The 25,878-nt window shown below is 34.5% G+C and overlaps 1 protein-coding gene across 1 annotated transcript in view; it reads right to left on the bottom strand.

The window, feature by feature from the left end:
* LOC125661972 (receptor-type tyrosine-protein phosphatase alpha-like) overlaps positions 1-20,834 on the bottom strand; it is a 119,693-nt gene extending 98,859 nt beyond the window's left edge. Inside the window, exons 1-5 of the mRNA XM_056146483.1 lie at positions 20,748-20,834; positions 12,829-13,059; positions 10,442-10,684; positions 8,660-8,797; positions 8,416-8,556 (exon numbers count right to left, since the gene is read on the bottom strand). Of these exons, the coding sequence (XP_056002458.1) occupies positions 8,416-8,556; positions 8,660-8,797; positions 10,442-10,684; positions 12,829-13,059; positions 20,748-20,802 (808 nt within the window). The 5' untranslated portion in view covers positions 20,803-20,834. The remainder of the gene's footprint in view (positions 1-8,415; positions 8,557-8,659; positions 8,798-10,441; positions 10,685-12,828; positions 13,060-20,747) is intronic.
* Between the last annotated feature and the right edge of the window lie 5,044 nt (positions 20,835-25,878).

Here is a 25,878-nt window from a genome sequence, read left to right on the forward strand (position 1 = left end):
TAACGAACAGTGATCAATCTCATAACTCCTATAAGCAATGCAAGATAGATAGTTGGGGAAACACAGACCCCTGGACACACCAGGGGTGGGATCAGGTGCCTAGGAGGAGAAAGCATCCCCTGTCGACCGGTCACACCCACATATGCTGAAATTTAACAAAATATAATTCCATTAATTTGGAATTGTATAATACGTAAACACCACAACGACATGCATATCTTGCACTGTTTATTATGTAAATCTATCCCCACCTTAAACCATTCAACCTTTGCTCTAAAATTAGAAATATCTGCTGCTACATACTACACAAAATGCAAACCTACAATATTCAGTATTTTGTCATTAATTCAAACTTTCATACACACAATTCTTGCATATCATTTGCTGATGTACTTAAGAGCCATTCTCTGTAACCACTTAAAAAAATTCGGCACGCATAGTCACCGATTTTTACGAAACTCACCTGAATGAAACATCTATATAACATATTCAAGAAAATATATTTAAAAATTAGATAGTGATCATGGTTGCTATGGACACAGGTACAATTTTATCAAGTTTGGCCATTTTCTAGAATTTGGTAGTTTTGGCACAAAAGTTGAATATAAAAGATTATGAATAGTCTTAAAATTCTAATTTTCATATTAAATTATAAAACATATCCCATATTTGTCATTTAAGAAAAAAAATGAATAATGGACAATCCTAAGTGATTTTTATAATTGAACAAATCTGTAAAATTGTGTTTAAATTCAATGGTTTTTATGTCTTAATAACTTTTATTCGCATCCACCTCAAATAAAGTAACACAGGTTTTTAAAATAACTAATCTATGTTCTTCATAAATCTAAACTAAAACTTTTGGGAATCTGCCTATTTCATACAATTTGAAGTGAATGATTTATGGGGGGAAATGCATTCTGTAACCAAGAGTTATTCCCCTTTGAAACTCTTCAACGTGATAAGGCAGTAAAATTACATAGAAACACATATAATATGGCGGGATAATGTCTTACTGCATGCTGACAGAAGTTTAGACGAAGACATGTGGCATTCAAATATTCTCTCCACTCACCCACACGAAAGAAGAGGATGTGAGAGACATATCTCCGAGTACCAGCATTCTAGTAATACAGGTAATCATTCTATTTACTTTGAAATCCATTCACAAGCCTAGAATTAATCAACTTGATCACAATCATTTGATGTCAAATGTTTTCATAGACATTGTGTACAATTATGGATTTCTCTAGATCTGCCAATAGCATGGCACATATGATGTGCGTGCGTGCTAAATATTCACCCTTCAACTCGCCACTGCTTCAGTTGTATTGATATGACGTCAAAATGTAGACTGTGGCGTCACACATTACAGTACTTAGATCTACTTAGGCCTAATGCAGCACACTTTATTCTGTAGGGGATCGTATGACTAGGATGAAATTGAGATAATAAATGCACAATCGTTATCATTATTTGTTTTATAATAGAATGAAGTAATAGAATCATTAAAAAAAATCATAGATATTTATTCATTTGAAAAATGCATGACCTTTCGTTATTATACATATTACATAAAAGAAAAGAGACGCCCTGTTGTGATTAAGCCATTGCATACCTTTTTCCCCCCATTGATAAATGCCAAAACATTGAATAAGCTCTCCTTCGTGAATCATAACATTGAATTTTATCTCTAATCTTTTCTACTTGTATTAGTTCGGGGGGGGGGGGGGGTATATATGTACAGATACTCAACTTAGAAGTGAATTGAGGTGGGGACACTATTCAGTTTTATTAGACATCCATGTATTAATTATTCTTTACTTTTGATGATACTTTAAAAAATTATCAATTCTATGAATAAATTCAATTAATTAAACAGAATTGAAATGTTGTAGAAATACCAATACTGATACACCTTAGACTATACATGTTATGCATGGGAATTTACTTTATTTTTTTTATTTTTTGTTCAGCTTGATTTTGTTTTCATTTTACACATGCCACTAACAAAACAAAAGTATTTATTAAGGACATACAAGCAACATTTCTCACATTGATTGCAACAATATTAGAAACTATCAAAATACTGAGTACCAGTATGCTATCTCTAAAACAGACATGGTAATACGACGTACCCCAAGATTTATTTTTTTTTTTTTATTTTTTTTAATTTTTTTGTAGAAACGAGACAGAGTGCAAATTCATGAAAATTGATATATATTATTGAGAAACGTCACATAAGTCCTCAATTGATAAAATACCGCAAAACAATTCTCACTGTTTTGAATATTATAATTAACCCATGTGTTGATTAATTCAGGTCATATAATCACTTTAGAGTTTAGATGAAACTAAATCTAGATAAGAATACATGTATTTAAGTAAGTTATTACCCGCCGTAAGAAAAGGGTTTGAATAAGATTTCATTCAAACATATAATTTAAGGAATACATATTACAGCTACATGTAGTAGTAGATGCAGATGACATGGGGAGAACAAGTAATACATGTACATTTTAGATGGGACATAAGATTTTGATATGCTTGCATATATTCATCTTGGTAATTCTCTTAAAATTAATATTATTTATTGATTTTGTAGGAAGTGTCATGTCATTTTGGTGGGGGCCAAGTCAGAAGCATCACTGTATGTTCGATGCTTATGTTGCCTCAAAGGATATGATAGGGTGTGGTTCATTTAACCGGAAAGAATTTCTATCAGGACAGCAGATCACATTATATTTTAGTTGCCTCTATGCCATTGAGAAGACGATTAGCCATGATGACTATAAATGCGCAAAATTAGAAAATGAAAAAGATTGTGTGCTTATCTTGTCTATTTTGTAATATATGATTCTAAAATAAAGGTATACCATTCATAATAGGATACGATTATGAAATATTCATCATCAGAACCCACTGCTCAAAGGCCGTAATTAAGCCCCTCATGGACAATGGTGACGTCTCCATATAAGTGAAAAATTCTTCGGCGGTACGTTAAATGACAATCAATGAATCAACCCGTGGGTTCCAACGATGTCAGATATTAAAGATATTGACTTTTCCAGCATACTAAATGACTTCAATATGAACATCATTGGTATGTTACAGTTACAAGCAAGGTCTTCTTATGATGTTGAAATATAATTCACATACCTATGTTTAAAAAGATACGTTAAACGAGTGACCATGATGAACGTCCGGACTCTAGAAAATAGAGGCCCTCAATTGTTTTAATCAAATGCCAAGGTCACGAGTCAAGGTCAAAATACTTCCTCATAAGTAACCGTAAATTGTCAAGTCATGTATTAAAAAATGTTAGTTTAATAGATTTCATACATGGTACTGGCATAACATTTCTTGCACATACATAGTAAGCAGAGCTAGTATTGAACTGCAGAGGGGGGGGGGGGGGGGTAATTCCTCATGAATCAATGATAAATTACAATCTTTATGTATCTTAACTTTAACAATTTTTAAGATCAATGATTCAATTTCAATGTCACACTTAATTCGATTGGCAAGGTGAAAAGGGGGGGGGGTGGGGGGTGGGGGGTGGGGGGGGGGGGGTAATTCCTCATGAATCAATGATAAATTACAATCTTTATGTATCTTAACTTTAACAATTTTTAAGATCAATGATTCAATTTCAATGTCACACTTAATTCGATTGGCAAGGTGAAAAGGGGGGGGGGGGTGGGGGGGGGGGGTGGGGGGTGGGGGGGGGGGTAATTCCTCATGAATCAATGATAAATTACAATCTTTATGTATCTTAACTTTAACAATTTTTAAGATCAATGATTCAATTTCAATGTCACACTTAACTCGATTGGCAAGGTGAAAAAATGTACATGATAGTTTGAAATATTCAAATATGCATTTTCTAGATATGGTAGTTATTTTGATGAATTCTTAAGATATACATTTGCAATTTGTGATACATGTACAATACACAAATAGAAATCGTGCACATTTGAAGAAAAAAAACAAAAACAAAAACAAAAAAACTATGCATTGATTTAATTATCTGTTACAAATTAAGAGTGTTTATGATTGAAGAACATGCATGATGTATAACAAAATGATATTTACTTGAAAAGAATGTGAACATCAAGTTTGCTGTTTTATGATATTTTGTTACCATAGCAACAATGTAATATGAATTATCTATCACTATTGATATTTTATCAACTATAACATTGACTTCAGTTGAATCTGTATATAAAAGCATTTTTTTTTCTTGGTCTAAAAATTTATTTATTTTGCATGGATTTCGAATTTGAAAAGAAATAGCAATTTTCGTTTCCATGGCAACCAACATGAATTCTCATATTACACTTGTTAAAATTTAAAATCTAACATCAGTAGCAATCGGTTATTAAGATTATATACTTTGAATACATAGAAAATTGTATTTTGAAATACATTGAAAAATGCATCTCTACTGTCATATCATAACGAAATGCATCATTTTGTTTCCATGGAAACACAGCTTAGATGGTAGATTCCCAAACTTGTCTCATTGTTATACGATAGTACTATATCTAATGTGTGTTGTACAACCATTTATAGATTTCAAGCTGAATGCGGGAATTTTTATCCATCATTCAAATTTGCCTCTAAATTAGCTTTTTCAGAATGTATCAAACAACCCTCTTTTCCAGACAGAATGAAAATATAACAGAATTATTCAAACATTTAACTAAATATCAAACTAAATAATAAAATGCTATATAGTATCATTTGATAATGATTAAATAAGAACTCAAACAGGTTAATCCAATATAGTTGAATGAAAAATGTCATTTTTCATGCAAAAATTGACTCTTTTGTGACCTGAATGTCATGCACGTGTTACCATGGCAACAGAGTTGCATAGCAACCAAATTATGATGGTTTTACATTACTTATGCCAGATTAAGTCGATGTGCCAAATTTGAAAAAAAATCGGTGACAGTGCGTGCCGGACCCCTTATATAAATGTTTAAGTGGTTACAGAGAATGGCTCTTAATGCGAACATTGAATAATCACCGTCAGAGCATTCGGGGTGTTAACTATGCGGATACTGTGGTGTTGACTTTTCACCGCTTCGGCAGCGGAGAAGTCGAGTTAATGTCCATTTTTTACAAAAAAGGATCCATTGTCTGATTAAATTTATTACTGTATGGAAGGAAGGCATGTTAAGTGTTTCTTAAACTAACGACAAAATAGATGTATGCCTTGCATTTTTGCATACACCTCCGCCCAATTTGAGAATACGGTTAAAAAACATCATCCGAATTGAGTCGAGATCCTCCAATCAAAGGCTGACGTCGAAACAAGTAATGGTCTTAAACTTTGAAATTTTAAGGAAACACGTCTTCTTCAACATCCGAGGTAGAAAATACGTTCAGTAATGACGAAACCTTCAAAATTAGAAGTGCTCCGTTGGACCCGGTAATACTGTTCTCGTGCTTTGTTCTTCTGTCAGACCTCGAGAATAAGCAATTGTAATTATTGATCTGAGATATGTAGAACATCTACTGACCGTACCGAAACCTAACACATGTTACACATATGGTGGTATGGTGAATTGTAACTTTTCATTTTAATTATATCAATTTACATTTACATTACAATCGATCGAAGTTTCCCCAACTGTAAACAACTTCTAGCGTTTGTCACATCACAATTTGTTTTATTATTATTATTATTATATTTATTTATAAAGCGCAAAATTACCTATACTTTCTATGCGCTATACAATGTTTGTGCTAATAATCATTGATGATATACTAATAAAAAACCCACAAGAGCTATAAAGAAAATGATAAAACAATAGAATTAAAATAAAACATGGTAGTAAAATGACGAAGTCTTTCACTTTGAGTTGACAAGATGCAATTGGCATATAGGTATTCATATGCTGGATCAAAATTCAGTTTGCAAGAGCTTCCACATGGAATCCTTGATATTACACTGAATTTCACATTCACAGGGGATATTCACGCTTGAACAAAAGTGTTTTTAGGTTCTTGCGGAATGCTCCATGTGCTTCAAGCTCTCGAAGTTCCAGTGGCAGTTTATTCCACTATTGTGCACCTAGTGTTTTTATGGCTCTTGTACCGTATTTGTTTGATGGCTTCTTCGTTACCTGTTTCCATTGGTCGGGTGATGATCTCAAGGTCCTATTTGGCTGGTAAACAGGACATAGCTCTCTCATGTTAACTGGTGCTGAGAAAAAGTGTAGTTATTTATGTATGGTTGTCCGCACTTTAAACACAACACGTTGATTTACCGGCAGCCAGTGTAGTTGTTGAAGTACAGGCGAAATATGTTGTCTGTAGCATGTTCTTGTGAGACAACGTGCAGCGTTGTTCTGAGCCACTTGTAGTCGGTGCATGGGGCGATCGGTCATCCCAGGCAGGAGGGCATTGTGATAGTCAAGGTGGGATATGACTGTTGCATTAATGACCTTTGCACACGCTTCCTGAGTGAGATGGTGTTTCCCCTAAGATATGCTCCTGATTTTTGAAGTATATCTTGCTTACCACGGAGTTGACTTGTATTTGCATTGATAAGATGGCGTCCAGGGCAGCACCGAGGTTTTTAACAGTCGACTTAGGTGTCAATATTGCTTCACCAATCTTCAGACGGATATCCTTCACAATGTACTGGTTGTGGGTACTAGTAACCACCATAATCTCAGTTTTTCCATCATTTAGTTTAAGTTTGTTCACAGTCATCCAGGTTCGGACACTTGCTATACATTCCTCCATAATGTTGACTTGATAGGTCCGCTTGGCAGTGTTTTTACACTCAAACGGCTGTAAAGTTGAGTGTCATCTGCGAACCGATGACGGTTTATGGCATATTGGTTAATAACTCTCCTGAGTGGGAGAAGGTACACCAGGAAGAGAAGGGGGCCGAGAATAGACCCTTGAGACACTCCGGTGGACGGGGCCGAGAATAGACCCTTGAGACACTCCGGTGGACATCTGAGGACATACTGCTGTTGATCTTCGCCGCTTGGATGCGGCCATTCAAGTAAGACTGTAATCATCAGAGTGCTGTGTCCGTCAAGCCAGCCGTCACACGTAGTCTCTCCAGCAAGAGGGTATGATCGATGGTATCAAATGCCGCACTTAGGTCAAGAAGGACCAGGAGCATAGCGTCACCTTCATCCAGTACTGCTTCTACGTCTGCTTTTATTCGTAGGATGGCTGTCTCAGTGCTGGTACCGGTCTTATAAGCTGACTGCAGATGATCATGTAGACCATTCCTGGTGAAATTGCTATTAAGCTGCTGTGCAATAACACGCTTTTAAACATGATAATTTCTATTACGCAATCTATATGTAAAAAACATGGCATGGACGTTATATACATAAAACAGAATTGTGAGCCCTTTATCTCTCTTGAAATTCGACAATTGACATTCAAAAGATTCCTAATTATTAGAAATAGCTTAGTTAAGAATTGTAAACATAAAATATAGAAAGGTGAATTTTAACAATTTTCAATTTAAATCATGTTCATGCACCCGTGAATGAATGTTACTTATGTTTTGCACAGTGTGTCAAACTGACAGCTTTGACGATGGCTGCAATCAGTATTCAAACACTGTCTCCAAACGTGAAGTACTTACTTATATTGCAGTCAGGGCCCTTATATCCAGCAGCACATTCATAAAATCCGTCAGTGTGTCGACATGTATCAATACAATTTTCAGCACAGACATCAGAACAATTACTTCCAAAGAATCCAAGAGCACATGCTGAAATGGATAAATATTGTTTGTAAAGCTCAAATACATAAAGTTTCATTCTATATTCTCGATTCATTCCGTACATTTGTTACACCATTTCCCGATGTAGCCATCCTTACAACCATCTGTACAGATTCCATCCACGTGGTGACAAACTTTGTCGTTTAAACAATGTCCACTACAACGTTCTTTGCACTGGTCTCCAAAACGTCCAGGGGAACACGCTGTAAAATATTTTGGTAAAACTTAATAAAGTAGGATCGTTTTTATGAACAATTTTCAATTTACAATCAAAGTGGTCGACGGGGGATGCTTACTCATCCTAGGCACCTTATCCCACCTCTGGTATATCCAGGGGTCCGTGTTTGCCCAACTCTCTATTTTTTATTGCTTATATAGGAGTTATGGGATTGATCACTGTTCGTTATCTTCACCTTTCTGACACATATGATGTATACAAATGTATGAAAATAAAAGGGAAAATGAAGTCACTCACATTCATTACAAAAAAATCCTATGTACCCTGGATTACAACCCTTATCACAATGTCCAGTTTCTCTGTTACATATGACGTCATTCTGACAGTGACCACTACAATTATAGATGCAGTCAGAGCCACAATTGATATAAAACATTATAAAAGATCAAAAGTCATTCCAACGTACTCTTATCACATTTGCTGCCCATCCATCCTGCAGTACAACCATTATCACAGTTACCAGTCACGTGATTACAAGTAGCCTTTCCCCTGCAATAACCTGGACACTGATTCTTACAATCCTGACCGTACCACCGTTGTTGACAATCTATTCATTAAGATTAAGTGTCCGTCATGGTGATTTTAAGTAAAATCATTCTCCTGTCTATTTGTAAAATTCGATGAAAAAAAAAAGATCCAAATATGTATACTATTTTCACATAAGGCTCCTGTCCATCCAGGCAAGCATCCAAAACAAGTTCCATTGACGATGTTACAGATCTTATCCTGACAGTTCTCTGGACATGGGATGTTACAACTGCTTCCATAAACACCCGGTTTGTGACAACCTTAAACACACCAAATGAAAATTGATTCCACCTAATATCCAGGGGTCCGTGTTTGTATAACTCTTTCTTTTGTATTCCTTGTGGCGGAAATGCGATTGATCAGTGTTCGTTATGTTCGCCTTTCATTCCTATATAGTGATCAGTCATCCAAAATAATTTGGTTAAAACACCACTTTGATTCTAAGCACAAGTGCAACGAAGTTTAAATTGAAATATTCTCATTGACTATATTCGTAAGCTTTGCTGATCGGATCTTCGAACAGTGAGTTGACATTCCCATGGGTATGAATTGTGCTTCTTTTTTGCTGACCTTTTTATAATCTCATGAAGCAGAATTTATTTAAAAGCTTACAATGGACGAAAAAATATCTTGCTGTGGCCTTTAACTCGACCTTTACATATATCGACGACGTTTTATCGATTCAAAATAATCATGTCGATATGATATATCCAAGGGACCTCAATAGAAAAGGCATCACAAAGTTGTCTATATCTGATTCGTAATTAGATATTATGTTGAATATATATATTCATTATTCAGAGCAAACTAACAACTCAATTTTATGATAAACGGAATGATTTCAGTTTCTCTATCATTAACTTGTAATATTTATGTAGCAATATTCCATTATCACCTACATATTGTGTTTTGATCTCTCAACTGAATCGATACACAATACCTTGTTCTGCACTTAATTAGGCTTTACATAGAGGCAGGCGACAAACAAGTTTATGGTCGTTATAACAATCTAGATAGTCAGTACAAGCTGTGGTTGGGTCAAAAGCTGTCTGATATGTTTCATACCGATTGTTACACCGTTCGTGACACATTGATTCTAATTTTTGATTAATCCGCCTCTTTATCTGATCAAAATATTGGGCTCACGGCGGGTGTGACTGGTAAACATGGGTTGCTTATTTCTCCTAGGCATCCGATCCCACCTCTGATTTATCTAGGGATCTGTTTTGCCCACCTCTCTATTATGGGATTGGACACTGCTCATTATCTTCAACTTTACATTTTGATAGTTCTTGTTAGTTAATGTTTGTTGCAAGTAAAAATGGAAAGTCGACTTTATGTCTTACAGTATAGTGTTTAAACATAGAGAAAAAGGATATTATAATCTTTGGAGCAATCCGGTAGAAAACCCGGGACCCTTGCATCACTCGTTAGGTGATCTAGGCACTGAACTATCAAAGTCGCTATACAAGGTATGATTATATCAGTACAATGAAAGGTAAAGGTAACGAACGGTGATCAATCTCATAATGTAAAAGTTAAACCTATTTCGGAAATCACACCAAAACTCTTCATGTCGAGGAGATGGAAATCAATTTCAGAGAAAATGTCCGAAACGCTGCGTATGTCCTTTAATGTGAAATTTTGTGAGTATGTCATTATGTTAATGTATAACGAGGGAAAAAAATATTTCTACATGTAGCTACTAGTCTGCATGCTTGAAAAAAGCATTCAACCGTGAGACACATAAACATTGTCATCTATCCTTTCCCAAACAAACACATACAAGTATATCTTAATTGTTATTTCAAGTAGATTTTACTTAACTTTCGCCAGTTTGAATTATGTGGGATATACTAATAACAAATCAATGATATTTCAAACGAAAAAAATAGTAGGAGAACCTTTGACAATAATTTCACACAGTTCAGTGTAAATATTGAATATCTCGTATCCTGTAGGATATTGTTTTCCATGTAGTCGTTCGTTATAGAAGGTGACATAACGTCCGTATCCCAAACAGGTTGTTGTAAAATTCAAGGGTGGCAACTCTGGTCCGTCCACGTAGCAAAGGGAGTCGCTGTCTCGTACACCAGCCTCGGATAAATACAGAGAAAACCCTGCAAAACGGCCCTGTTGTCTCTTTACTGAAAATTAAATACTATATATATCCATGCTAAAACGTGCCTGTCATTGACGACTGTTTTTTGTTTTACATTTCAGTCAACACTTGTAAAATTAATACATATATGTGCTTAAAATATTGTTTTGATAACAAAGTCAAGGCAATCAATTTCTGTAAATATAACTTATTTGTTCAACGTTTTCAACCAATAACTCAGTTTTTTGCTAGTAGTCTCATTATGTACCGCAAAACCATGCTTGATTTGTTTATTTGTTTAATGTCCTTTTAAGAATATTCTCTGATATGGAGACGTAACCAGCTGTAGGTGAAAAGCAATGAGTTTAGACTGAATGGCGCTCAGGATCGTAACAATGATAGTAGTTACCATATCACCGCCTGCCACGAAAAGGAACATAGGATTTTACGGTCTTATTCATATATGACACTCGTTTGATGAAGGTACAGTCACTTCTCGCGTTTTTACGTCTTATGTCACACGCGTTCAAGGCACAGGGGACATAAGAATTTATTCATTTGTCAATGCAAACGTAAACCACTGACTCACTGCAACCGATCTGGAAAAAGCAAACGATGTCCTCTTTGATAATAGACACTTATGTTAAAATAAACTTTGTATTAAATGAACGCTACACTTGTTCATTTCTTAAGTGAAAATTAGGACCGAAGGGTGAAGATGAGGAATAGCAACTAATCTCATAATTTTTATGAATGATGAAAAATTAAGAGTACGGCAAAAGCACGGATCCCTGTACATGATAAGGTTGGATCAGGTGCCTCAACAGTGAAATTCGTCTATCTTGAAGTATTTTGCACTCCATCTAATCACATTCCTCTTTAAAATGGCATTTTCATTAATTAATGAAAACAATGATAGCATTTGAATACTGGGTTCCATTGTAAAAGGCGAATAACATTGATCAATCTCAAAACTCGAGAGAGAGAGAGAGAGAGAGAGAGAGAGAGAGAGAGAGAGAGAGAGAGAGAGAGACGTTAAACAAGATACAATTAACCAATCTTCTGTTTGGAATCAAGAGGGCCACCTTGAGCCGCTTACAGAAGTACCGAACAATGTAGCCAGGCTTGTGACGAGGACAACGACACGGGATTATATTTCCCCAGTCTTAGCGCAGTTGTAATGGCTTCCAGTGCAGTATCGTCCACAATACGAAATCTTGGCGTTTACCTTCTGACGGGATGTGTTCCCGAATATCTACATGACGGGCATTTCTCATCTCGACCACTAAGATCTGCAACATCACTAAGACTAACTGTGCCAAATATTTTTACAAAGTCTTTTGGAGAACGCAGGTTTAGTTATGCTACAGCTATTTTGTGGAATGACCTTCCACAACTTGTAAAACTGCCAAACATATTGCCGTTTAAAAAAAAATGTTAAACACCCACTTTTTAAAAATTGCTTTCCCTGATGTTCTTACACAGTACAATTTTTTTAAAGACCCTTTTAATGCACATGTCTAAATCTACGTAACATTTTATTTTGATGATATCCAATACTTTGCATAGTGCTCGACATAAAAAGAAAAAAAAAACCGTATAGCTATTGATCCTAATTTTAGTGTTATATTTTGGTAATTGTACAGATGAAAGATTTTCTGTGATATTGTCATTTAATTTCATTTAATTGTATTTTATTGTTCTATAGGTAATAAGTAAAACAAATATATACTACGATGACTAAGTACACATGGTCCAAATTTAAGTAATTACACTTAGCGCTTTCGCAGTGTAGTACGGCTGTTCAGAGTGTAACAAATAGAGAGAAAAAAAATGAAAAAAAAACCCAGTAAGGTATATATATATATATATGAGAAATAAACATAGCTACAGCAACTTCTAGTTCTCATTACAAAACTGTCCAAACTGTCAATCATCTGCGGGTGATGATGCATTTATTGTTATACAGTGTTGTGAGTTTTTCTTCTAAAGGTCGTACAACACATGATGACCTTTATGTATTGGTTGCAATGTATGCATGAATTTCTACATAATTGCATCAGCTAAAATGACTAATATAATCGATACATATATATATTTAATGCTAGATTAATATAAGCGATACTACAATTAATTCTTAAGGTCATCTTATTACACATACGATGGTATTACTTTTACTGTAAAATGTACCATATTGAGATCCATAGTCTTTAAACAGTATCATGACGTTGTATATGCTGTATATATTGCCAAGATCCACAGACCACCACACTGTCTTGTCCGGGGCACGTTGACCAATGACTCCTGCCCTCATGCACGTGCTGTAGATTCCATCAACTGCATTGCCTGCTACACATTTTGATTGTGAATAACAAATTGAAGTTGTTGATTGTACTGCATACTGATCCTTTGATAGATCCTCTAAAATAAGAAATAAACAATCCTAAGTTCTACACTCTGTTAATAGGCTAAAGCGATCCTGTAAAAGTATAATTTTCTGCTTTCGTTTGTCATAAAGAAATATGCTGGACGCAACTAACACTTATGTCTATTTCTTTAGAAAACGCATTACGTTATACAACTCAAATAACAAAGCTAATAATAGCTAAGTACTTCGTTACTAGCTTGAAAATGCGGATGTATATGTAATTGCTGTTATAAAATTTAGAAATTCATTTCAAAATTAAGGATTATCTCCCTCACGCATAGATCTTATCCTTAGACGAATTTGACTCCACCTTTTTTGGCACACTGCTTTTCCTTATAATAGCTCTAAAACTTCATTGTTATTTCGGATTTCAAATATTTCGGTTGAGTATCACTGAAGAGACATTTCTTTTTATTATTTCATCATTTATTAGAAAGTATACATATCATTTGGGATAAAATATCCTCGGATACTCCCGCATAATTCTCACCAATGGTGCCAGGGGCCTATTGGATTGAATGCATTTTATTATGATTATTATTTCATATAAGGCATATATACAATTTATATAAAAATACATAATATCGCTATATGTATAATAACAGATATTTTTCGAAGTCATAAAAATATCATATACAACGTTGATGCAGATATATCAACAGTATAATAACATAGAAATTACTCAAGGAATAATATATGAACAATGTAGTCCTAAATTGACCGTACAGTTATAATGATAAATATTTAAGGATAGCATTTGTTGGTCTCTTCACAGCAATCAAGTTACATTAATTTACAAAGATGTTCAAAACATTTATGCTCTTTTGTATTTATATACTTCAATACTGATGTATAGAAACATAATGATTTTTTAATATGATTATACATATTAAAAGTCGTTTCACTTAAAGACTCTAATCTACATAACATTTTATGTTTGTATATTATATAGGCTATATAAGTAATAAGTAAATTTAAGGATTTGTTTTTATCATTTTGTTCTAGAAAAACCCAACAACAATGTGTTTCCATTGAACTTTGAAGGATAGATAACTGCTAACAGTGTTCCATGTATCTAAAACATTATCACATTCGTAAATCAATTGTTTTGTAGTCTCAACTTGCTTACAATGTGTAAATTCATTCTTCACATCTTTTTTTTTTCCATTTGCTAATATACTGTAAATGCATTATTACATAATATGTTATTCAATAACTTATAACTGAATTCCGCTATCTGTTTGGCTTTTAAATCTTTAATTTTACATTTATAAATGTTTATCCAGTTTGAATCACCGAATATTCTGAATTCTTCAGACAGTAATGCCTGAAAATTGGGTTTGCAAAACTTTTTTTTTCAACTAAATTTTTATAAAAAAGATTACTTGATGTTTTAAGTATATTGGTAAATCCAAGAAGGAAGTTAAAATTATTGACATTTTGTTTATTTACACAGCTTGAATTTGAAAAATCGTTGTTTAGGCCTCGATTTTTTCTCGTGATTGTCATAATAATTTTGTATTCACATAACCAGTTAGATTTGTCATTAATATTTGAGTAATGTTCTAGCGGTTTAAAAATTCCATCATCAAACAAATCACTGACATATAAGATACCAGATCTCGCCCAATTATCGAAGAAAATGGGTTTTCCTTTATATTTCAGATTTGTGTTGTTCCATAATGGTTGTTGTAAAATATCATCAGGTAATCTTTTATCAAAGTTAAGTTCGCTTTTACATTCATTAAAGCAACAGAACATTTCTTTATAAAATAGTGGTAATTTAATTTTGTTTAAATTTTCCACATCAGTAGTTGAACATTTTAACATATAACATATATCAAAGTTAAGTTTTATACAATAATTATTTACAATTTCAAGTGAGACTCTATTTCAATTTAATAATATCGGTATCCATGCTGCCTTTAATGCTTTTAATTTGCATTTTACATCTACTATTGAAAAATTGATGCTATAAAATTTAGAAATTCATTTCAAAATTAAGGAATATCTTCCTCGCGCATAGCTCTTATCCTTAGACGAATTTGACTCCACTTTTTGGGCACACTGTTTTCCACTGTAATAGCTCTAAAACTTCCTTGTTATTTTGGATTTCAAATATGTCGGTTGAGCATCACTGAAGAGACATTATTTCTCGAAATGCTCATCTGGTGCATCAAAATTGGTACCGTATAAGTTTTACATACATGTATCTTTATAATGATACATGTCCGTATAAAATAGATCCATGGCCTTTATTCAAGATTTTGAACAGAATGCCTTACTGTTATTTTTCTCTCTTTGTTTGTGTACACATTTTCTTGGGTATGCACTAATTTTGGAGGATATTCACTAACACTCGAAACATTTTTTCCGATTTTGATTATGTCAATGTTTTGTGTAAGTTATTTACACTCTTTTCGAAATTTAAGGGATCAGTTTGTCTGGGAGAATTTTCGGAAACTATTTAAGATATCAATTTAAAATTATCTGCGATTGCAAAGACGATTTCATAGATGTGCCTAGTTGCGTTCAAATGCTTTTAATGGTAAACAAAGCACCGGAGTTCAGTAAGGCTATTAAAAAGCCATATATTCTTGTGAATTTTGCACACATCTTCGTTGATATGTTCTTAAGCAAAAATAATTTGAAAAGAGACATGCAACAAAAGTTGATCTATTAGACAAAATCAAGTTTCAGGGACCAGCTCCTCAAATAAAGGGGGCTATAGGGTCAAAAGTATTTTCTAAATATCCAAAAACTAAAAAAAAATTGTTAAGTATTATTGAAGCAAAAATAAATGTCAGCAAACCGATCATTGATTACGTAATTAGGGATTTCTGGGGTAATAATACACTGAACGCTGATGTTTTCTACCTCGTAAACGAACAACAGTTTGTAAAAAGTTATATAACATGAATTGATTGATGACTGGTCGTTATCTTCGCCTTTCATGAATTAGTCGGAACGATTTTAAACAATATGATTTTTTTTTCATATTTTACCTTACGTCCACTATACAGGAATGTAGGGAATTGAATATCCCTTGTATTTTGAAAAGTAAAACCATTTTGATGAACGTCATATAACAACATGTGTAGCAAATAATGAAGGTATTCATAAATTTAATCAAATGAAACTTTTATTTTGGCTAGCAATATCTTTTTCCCCGCAATGTTTATGCATGAATAAAAAGTACCGAGAGTGTCCAAAATACAGAATTTTAAATCGAGGTTAAACCTGTTTTCAAATCGATGCCAAGCTGTCTCCAGGATGTTGTCAAACTACTACATGTACTAATTTGGGCAATTTTTCTTTCTTAATTATCGCATCTTTCTAGGGGGCTCGGGACTGGGGAATGCGTTAGGGTAGTTGATCACTAATTCTGCGCCAAAACCGGCTCTCCTCCCACCTACTACTAAAGCAGGGGGCAGGTATTGCAAGTGTACCCTCTAGACAACCACTAAAGTAGGTCAAGGGTCAGTGGGTATTCATAGAAAATACTAATTTCTTGCATAGGTTACTAAAGTTTAATTCGTGGGGCTCTCAGCTAGTTCATAGCTGGGGCCACATCCACCTCCTACTCAGGGAGGGGATGCTACAGGCTGGTACATGTTGCGACAGCTGTGGGAGGATCTACAGCTTTCTCCGCACTTGCAAATTAAACCAGGTAGCACGCAGAAGACAGGTGGGATGCACAGATATGTCTACTTCCCTTAGAACATGGGGACCCGTTCTGGTTCGGGCACCTATGCGCCCTGTGTTGCACTTACTTTGGTAGTCAAACTGCCACACTGGCCGCCTCCCCAGTTCCCCACAAAAAAATGCATGCGACCATTTCCACCATATATGTAAATTTGCATCCTGTTTCTGATTACAATTAATAAATATTAAACTTTTATCACTGTTATTAGTGCAGCTGCTAAGCAGCCTATGAGGGATTACAGGGTGGCAAGTTAAGCTTCAACACACCTACTGGTCTAATAAGATATTAGGTCAAGGTCACTAATCAATTCAGTGAGTAGGTCAAATGTGTTGCGGCTGGTTGTGCACTACTTTAAGTTCAATTTAGCACAAAAGCTCCTCTAAGTAAATTTAACATACCTTAGGTCTAGGTCAGGTCATGGTCATGAAGCCAATTCTTTTATTAATGTTTCAATGTATATTTTATAAAAATGCAATCACGTAGAGAACAGGATTAGAAATATTAAAATTTCACGTGAGATTGATATACATTACAAAATCACCTTACTGGTTAACCATATTTACAACTATTTCCTGTTTTGAACTAGTCAATAATCTTAAAGTAGTTCCTTATTTTTTTTTCCAATTTGCTACCTTGTACAAAGAAGATTAATTGACGCGATATGACAGCTTGTTCGGACACCATGATATCATTAAAATGTACTGCATTTTTAAAAAAAAATGTATTTTCATTTCTGTTCTTTTATTGGAAGACTTATCTAAAAAACTTCCCAGTGACATATTTCAGTGACATATCGCTGAAATATCGCCCGCAATTTCCAACAAGGGTTTGGGGTATCCAGCACGGTCGTATAAGCTTTCACTCTGAATTTTAAAAGTATCGTAAACCATGCGTATCATGTTTAACAATATATCTATGGAAATGCAACGTCACAAACTAGGAACACGACACATTAGCTAGAGGAATTTACCCACAAAAGCTTCAAAAATGGTGTTACCATACAAGCTCAAGATCAAAGGTATCCATGGTACCCAGTGCATTTATATGAGAATATCATTCAACGATACTTGTATGTCAAATATCAAAAGCATACCGCAAAACACAAAGCAGTATCAGGCTGGACACAATTTGTAGCAGGTATCTATACAAATTCATTCTTTTGAAGTCTTCGAATATTTTGAACACCTCTTCCTTTCTTTCTGTTTACATGAGGTATTTCAACAAAAATGTACCACGTGCGTATGTAAATGATGTTAACTCGTTCGTTGTTTATTTATTTAAACAAAGCAGATAAAGAATTCAATAATTGATTTCAGATATATATTCGTCAGAATCCTGTTAGAATAATGAATTTATATGTGGAATAACACTGTTATTGTGAGTGTAAGGAACAATAACTATATGTAGGGATTGAAGAATGTACATAACGTATTCATACCCTTTCGCGTTGTCTACCATTCAAATGATAAAGAAAATATTATTGCAATTAGGTAACACTACTTTTGAATACAAGAACACAATAAACAATACTTTGTTTAAACCAACCACCTTGATATGCACAATACTACATATTTTTTGACGACGTTTCAATGACCAGGGATTAAGAACTATTTGCATTATCTCGCATATGTATCAACAAATGTTTGTACTCAAAATCTGAAGTGCAGCGCCGGTGATAACAAAGGTCTCTTCGCTATCGCGAGCCAAATAAAAAAATCAACCCTGCTACTTGCTATGACATATCGAAAAATTGTACTAATGTTCAGGGGTCCGTGTTTGCCCAAATATCTATTTTGTATTGCTTGTAGGAGTTATGAGATTGATCACTGTTCGTTATCTTCAACTTGCATGCAATGCTCAGCATGACATCAAATCATCACGAAAAGCCTGAATAACTTTAGCTTTGAACGGATCGCACTAAATCGCTACACATACTAAATGATGGCAAAACCAATGGGGTGTCTAAGATATAGCAAATTGGAATCTAAATGTATTTACGTATTGCGAATACTGACATATTTATGCATTGTGTTAAAGATATAGACTCTGTAGATTATGATACTGTTGTAATTTGCTCTTAAGGTATTCCATGTATAATGGAAGGATAATGAACAATTTTGAAGGATTTAGATCAACATCAAAGTTTATTGTTAAATAATGATGAAAGTGAAGCAGATGAAATTCACATGACTGGTAAATGATTAGAAGCTGACCTTTTTGCACTTAAGACGTTTTAAAAGAGTTGTCTGCCCTTTGCAAAAATAAGAAAAATCTAATTTTCTAAAAATATGTGTGGTCAATGATTAATTTTATTTCATAAATTCATAAAAAGAAAGTGTATCTAACTTTCTACCAAGAGATTAGTATGAAAATATAATTTGTTTTAAAATATTGTACTAAAACATGCCTTTTCCATTTACTTCAATGTTAAATTCTAGGTGAAATAAATCAAGCAGTAAACAAAATTTTGAAAATTCCTATGGTGGATTATTTTTATTTGATGAACCCTTCAAAATGATACCATGATTACAAATATTCCACCATCCATTTATTATATATGAAATATGGCATTATACATTGAATACCTTAAAGGTACGTCAATGTTGGGTACCTGCAAAGTGCGAAACGAATCGAAACGAAATCTACCGAAACGAAACCCACAGAAACGAAACGAAACTTACCGAAACGAAACATATTGTATAACTTAACTCTTTTAATTATAATAATTAAAAATAGTATCTTAGGCCCCAGTGAAAGTTGTCACATATTAATAAAATTCGCCTCCCCTTTGATGTAGGCTTTCAGCTTGACAGATACAAAGCTTTAAAAGTTGGAAGGGGGTGAGTCAGCACAAAGTTCATATCCGAAGTTGATTAAATACCATGTGCAATTAGTTTCAGATCCATAAATTTCAGAATGGAGGGTTACAGTCTCAGAGGTCTGAGGAAACACACTAAGCGAAGGGTGGGGTCGCCAGCGTTAGTCTTAGATTATTAACCAGCTCATGAAGCCTCAAATATTAGTGTAAACCTTAGTTGTGAAGTGATAATAAAAACCTACACATACACAAATAAAGCAAAGGGGGACATAAACGTTTTGTAAGGTTTAAGTGCTCTCTCTCTCTCTCTCTCTCTCTCTCTCTCTCTCTCTCTCTCTCTCTCTCTCTCTCTTATAGATCAATATTTTTTCGTGAAACATCAAATCAATTGTAAGCCGTAGCTGATAAAATGATCATCAAAATACTATGGGATCAATCAATGAAAGCACAATCAGTTTCATCGCACCGTCATGAAGATAGAGGGAGCAAAAGAGAGATGCAGAAAAGGAAAAATACATGTGATAGTTATATTTTATTTCATTCACATTGAACTTGGATTATGTAGCCTGGGTCTGCCTTACAAAACCTCTAAGGACTAGTAATTGTAAAGGCCAATGATGCATTGCTCCCGTCGCAAAAACTGTAACCTGACTGCTCTCCCTTGGTGTTGATTGGTTTAATTTTTTTTATGTGATTGTTGTTTTGTTTTGTTTTTTGTTTTGGTTTAGTTACATTTAGGTTCATTTCGTTTGGTCTTAGTTTCCTTTATTAGTTTCCTTACGTTTCCGTAGGATTTCTTTCATTTTGCTCTGTAGTTTACCGATTCCCACTCTCACGCCAGAGGTCAGTAGTGTGAATATAATCAATGCAATCAGATTAATTGAAAAATCCATTATCTAAAGAGACACAACTTCACAACAGACAATACGAATGTAGGTTCAAGGTTTAACTAAAACGATTTTGACTGGCACCTCATTATTCTAATGTGATACGTGATACAGTATTAAATATCCACGTCAGCGTTTTTGTACTTGTATTAAATCGACCGACTATACACAATTATACTTTATCGTAGATATCTAGAGTAGTCTGAAATGAATGCAACATTCTGCCATTTGTAATAATTATGATAAGGAATTTGATAAACATTTACTTACCATATCCATATGAATAAAATAACTCTGCAAAGAAGAAAATCATGAAAACGTCCATTACCGAATCAATGTTCCTGACTGCCAGTATAAACACCAGGAAGTGTGTGGTGTTTTTTTATCAATTGAATAAATAACTCTGAAACGGGTGTACTGTGTGTTTAAAGCTGTGAACTTTACGCTAACAAATGTAATCATTTATATGCAATACATTATATATGTTTCTAGCTTTGCAAATTGATCTGACACCATTAAATTAAAATGTAGACGATGATAATCGAAGTGTCTTAATCGTATTAGTGTTTGCTGCTTTTCCAGTTATTCGTAATTGATTTGAAAACATAACAAGAGAAAAATTGGCTACAATATATGGGTCTAGTGGTATCTGAGTTAATACTTTCATTTACATGTGGAGGTATACAGATGGAGAAGCATTCGAAAATGGCATTGTGTTGAATTTATACGGTTTACCAGTATACGATAGACAGTATAAGCCATTTGTAAACTGATGGAAATCTTTATGAAACCTAGCTGACTTCATTCCACATAATATGACTATAATAAGCTGAACATTTCCTGTGGATTTTGCAGTTCTGTATGTATTCACGATGAGAACTAGTCAAATAAATAAATACGAGACCCTTAAAGGAGCCATACAATACATGACTGAACTTACTTTGTTCTGTTCAAGATACACAAGGTACTAAACCGTGCCTCTGGTTTAGTATCACACCTCACGGTCTGTAAATACATTGATATATTATCCATTTGGTAGAATAATTTATTTCATAATAAAAGTAGTCTATCACAGTCAGGGTGTTTATAACTTTATGCATAATGAAATAGATACCTATGTAGCGCCACCTTAAATTAACATCATATACTAGTATATATAATATAATACTCACATGTACACTACCTATATGTCCTTCTCTGGTAAGGAAAATAAATATGATAAGTCTATGGCAATTTATGAAAACATATATGTCATCTCATATTGCAATACATGCCTTATAGACCTTAGTATTTTAATTTTCACTGAATATGTGTTGAGACACACAATTATAAAATTCAAATTGTCTGACACACAATCTTATTACTCAATGTTATAATAGGCCCAACTGGCAAATATCAATTATGATGATCTTTTTTGTAGGCATCATTATTGGACTAGCGTAGTTTGGGTCAGACCAGTGTAGGTTGGATAGGACCAGTGAAGGTTAGATAACTTTTCAAGTCAACAAGTTCAAGAGTTCAAGAGCAAATATCAAGAAAGGTAAAACATTGTCTTTTTATCAAAGAACGTTTGTAAAGACACTCTTCTGATGATATCAGAGATTCATCTTATAGATGATTAGGTTGACCATGCCCTAAAACATGCTTTAGGGATACATTATACATTTTTTTACATTTGCAAATTTCTTGCAACAAATGACCATTTAGAGGTATGTAAGGTGTCAATTTAAGAAATCAACATCATGGTCAATGTGAACGGATTTGGATTTGAGACAAATTCTGTGAATCGCGCTTGCAATTTAGACATGATACAAAGAGAACAATATGCATATCTGGACAAACGTTTTGTTGGGGTTGAAATTTGTTCATTCTCAAGGTCAAAGTTTATTTGTTGATAGTGAACTAATTGTGAGGATACCTTTTAGCAAGATAAAAAGAACCATTGTGCATATATATATTAAAAAATTCAAACTTGGCACGAGTATATGTTATCAAACAGGCATGGATACTATTCATATTGAAGGTCATAGGCCAAGGTCAGTAGAGTTGATTTGTTGTAAGGGGGATGTATGATTGGTTGTAAACGTAATTGTCTATTTTGATGTAATGCCTCATTCTTGGCGCTTCCTTCTGGAAATTCACATACTGCTGATTTAAGAATCAAATCATGGATTGAAGAAAAAAAAACCAGGCACATTTTATTGATTAAAAATTATCGAGACTTATTTCTCCTGTATCATCAACATAAAAAATCAATAAACAATGGATGTACGTCAAATCGTATTATCTTAAGCTGTCATTAAAATAAATAAAAATGGCTTAAATCTGCCAAAGCGTGTCCACCACTGTACTCTCATCTTTGTTATTTCGGGGTAGTTTATATAAGAAATGAAAGTAGGTTTCTGATGAATTTTACGGCATTTATTAATCAAGTAAGATTCTATTATAGCCTACGGACTTCAATTCCACTTTTGGTGATCGTACTTATACTCCAACTGCCCTTTCAAAAGATGAAATTCTTCAAAACCATGCTTCAGTTTTAAACATAATTAATACCCCAGTCAATGGGTCGAATGAATATGAGTTACCGTATCTATGCTGGATTCCTAAACTACATGAAACCCCTTACATACAAAGATACATTGCTGGATCCAGTAAGTGCTCTACCCTATCTTTGCTCCTCACGAAAATATTAACAGCTATGAAAGAGAAACTTCACACTTACTGTGCGACTACATGTGCCAAAAGTGGTGTTAATCAAATGTGGATTTTAAAAAATTCTAAAGAACTTTTAGTAAACTTGAAATCGCAGAATTTTTGCCAAATCAATAGCATTAAAACCTAAACTATTCAACACTATACACGACCATTGCTGAAGACAAATTAAAGACTAGACGTTTTGATATCATAAACAGTTGCTTCGTTAGCAAAAATGGAAAACGCAAATATTCATATCTAGTGATCAAAAATTTACTTTGTTAAACACCACTCTGATTCCACGCACAAGTACTCTGAAGTTGAAATAAAAAATATGCTAGAGTTCCTCATTGACAATATCTTAGTGGTCTTTGGTGATCAGGTCTTCCAACAGTCTGTTGGCTTTCGCGTGGGCGCGTGTTGTGCTCTTTTGTTTGCTGGACTTTTTCTGTGTTCATGTGAAGCAGAGTTTGTTCGGAGGCTTCTGCGTGGGAGGAAAAAGTGTCTCGCTGTGGCCTTCGGTTCGACATTTCAATGTGTTGATGACGTTTTGTCTGTTGACGGTAGTGGCATTCGTTCGTGTGTCGATTTGGTGTGTCCCTGTGGGCTCGGGCTGGGGGGCACCACAGGGTCGTCCGCTTCTGCTTCGTACTTGGATGTTTTGTTGAGGGTAGACATTAACGGCAAACTGACAACTCAAATGTATGACAAACGGGATCATTTCAGCTTCTCCATCGTCAACTTCCCATATTTATGTAGCAATATTCCATTATCACTTGCGTATGGTGTTTATATATCTCAACTGATTCGATATGCAAGAGCGTGTTCTGCGTGTGGTCAGTTTTTAAATCGAGGTAGGCTGCTGAGAGACAGGTTGATGGTACAGGGGTTTCAACAGTCTCGATTGAAGTCAGCATTTCGCAAATTCTATGGGTGTTATTACCATCTAGTTCGTCAATACAACCTATCATTGGGTCAAATGCTGTCTGATGTGTTTCATACCGATTGTTAAGCCGTTCTTGGCACACTGATTTTGATTGCGGATAGCTCCGTTTACCTGATCAGGATATGGGGCTCACGGCGGGTGTGACCGGTCAACAGGGGATGCTTACTCCTCATGGGCACCTGATCCCACCTCTGGTGTGTCCAGGGGTTCGTGTTTCCTCAACTATCTATTTTGTATTGCTTATAGGAGTTATTAGATTGACAATGTTCGCTATATTTGCCTTTCATTTACAAAAAAAAAAATCAGTTATACTCATTAAAGTTATGAAATCTGTATACTATCATGTGTACTTTCGATAATGATATATCAAAGAATAACCAACAGTGACATTTCCTTTACATATATGCAATATCATTTTCTTTCAAAAGATGGACTTGTTTCCCTTAAATTCACAATTCAGATTGATCACTGTTTGTTATCTTAACCTTTCACTTTAGAATATGTTTCACAACATCCACTGCTCTGGGCTCATCAGTGCATTGATGATTCCATCCAATTACTAAATTTTGTAGTAGTACATTACTATCCAGAACATTTTGAAATCCGAAGACTAAGGAAAATATTCAACACTACACGAAATGTGCAATATATTTTTCATTTTTTGCAATGGAATATTTCTAAAAGAATTTTTTACTTTCTTCCAAAAAAGAACGATAAAAAAAATGAAGAACATATTATTATTGAAAGTAGACATTAACGGCAAACTGACAACTCAACTGTATCAAAAACGGGATGATTTCAGATTCTCCATCGTCAACTTCCCATATTTATGTAGCAATATTCCATTATCATCTGCATATCGTGTTTATATATATATAAACTGATTCGATATGCAGGAGCTTGTTCTGCGCATTGTCAGTTTTAAAATCGAGCCAAGCTACTGACAAACAAGTTGATGGTACAGGGGTTTCAACGGTCTCGATTGAAGTAAGCATTTCGCAAATTCTATGGTCATTATTACAATCTAGTTCGTCAATGATATTTGGCTCAAAAGGTCTCTGACGTGTTTCATGTAAATCTTATATGATAACGATTTTGATGCACCAGATGCGCATTTCGACAAATAATGTCTATTCAGTGATGCTTAACCAAAATGTTTGAAATCCGAATTAACAATAGAGTTTTAGAGCTATTATAGGGAAGAACAGTGTGCCAAAAAATGGAGTCAAATTCGTCTAAGGATAATAGCTTTGCATGCGGGAGATAATCCTTAATATTGAAATGAATTTCTATATTTTATCACAGCAATTAAATATACATCCGTTTTTCAAGCTAGTATCAAAGTACATACCGATTGTTGAGCCGTTCCTGGCGCATTGATTTTGGCTGCGGATGGCTGGGTTCACGGCGGGTGTGGCCGGTCGACAGGGGATGCTTACTCCTCCTGGGCACCTGGTCACACCTCTGGTGTGTCCAGTGGTCTGTGATTGCCCAATTATCTATTTTGTATTCCGTGTAGGAGTTATGAGATTGATCACTGTTCGTTATCTTCACCTCTCATAGTAGCCACTGGGATCATACTTGAGCTTTAACAAGGGTCCACAGTTATCTTAGAAAACTTTATTCTTAAAATCTACAGGGTTACAATTTGTGAGATAAGAATCTTGGTGTGACAGATTCAGATTCATGTACTTGTATGTAAGGATGGTGGCCCAGGTGGTCAGAGTTCGACAACTTTTAATCATTGTTGAAAAGGTG

The sequence above is a fragment of the Ostrea edulis genome, chromosome 8, assembly GCF_947568905.1.
Source record: "Ostrea edulis chromosome 8, xbOstEdul1.1, whole genome shotgun sequence".
Lineage (NCBI taxonomy): Eukaryota > Metazoa > Mollusca > Bivalvia > Ostreida > Ostreidae > Ostrea > Ostrea edulis.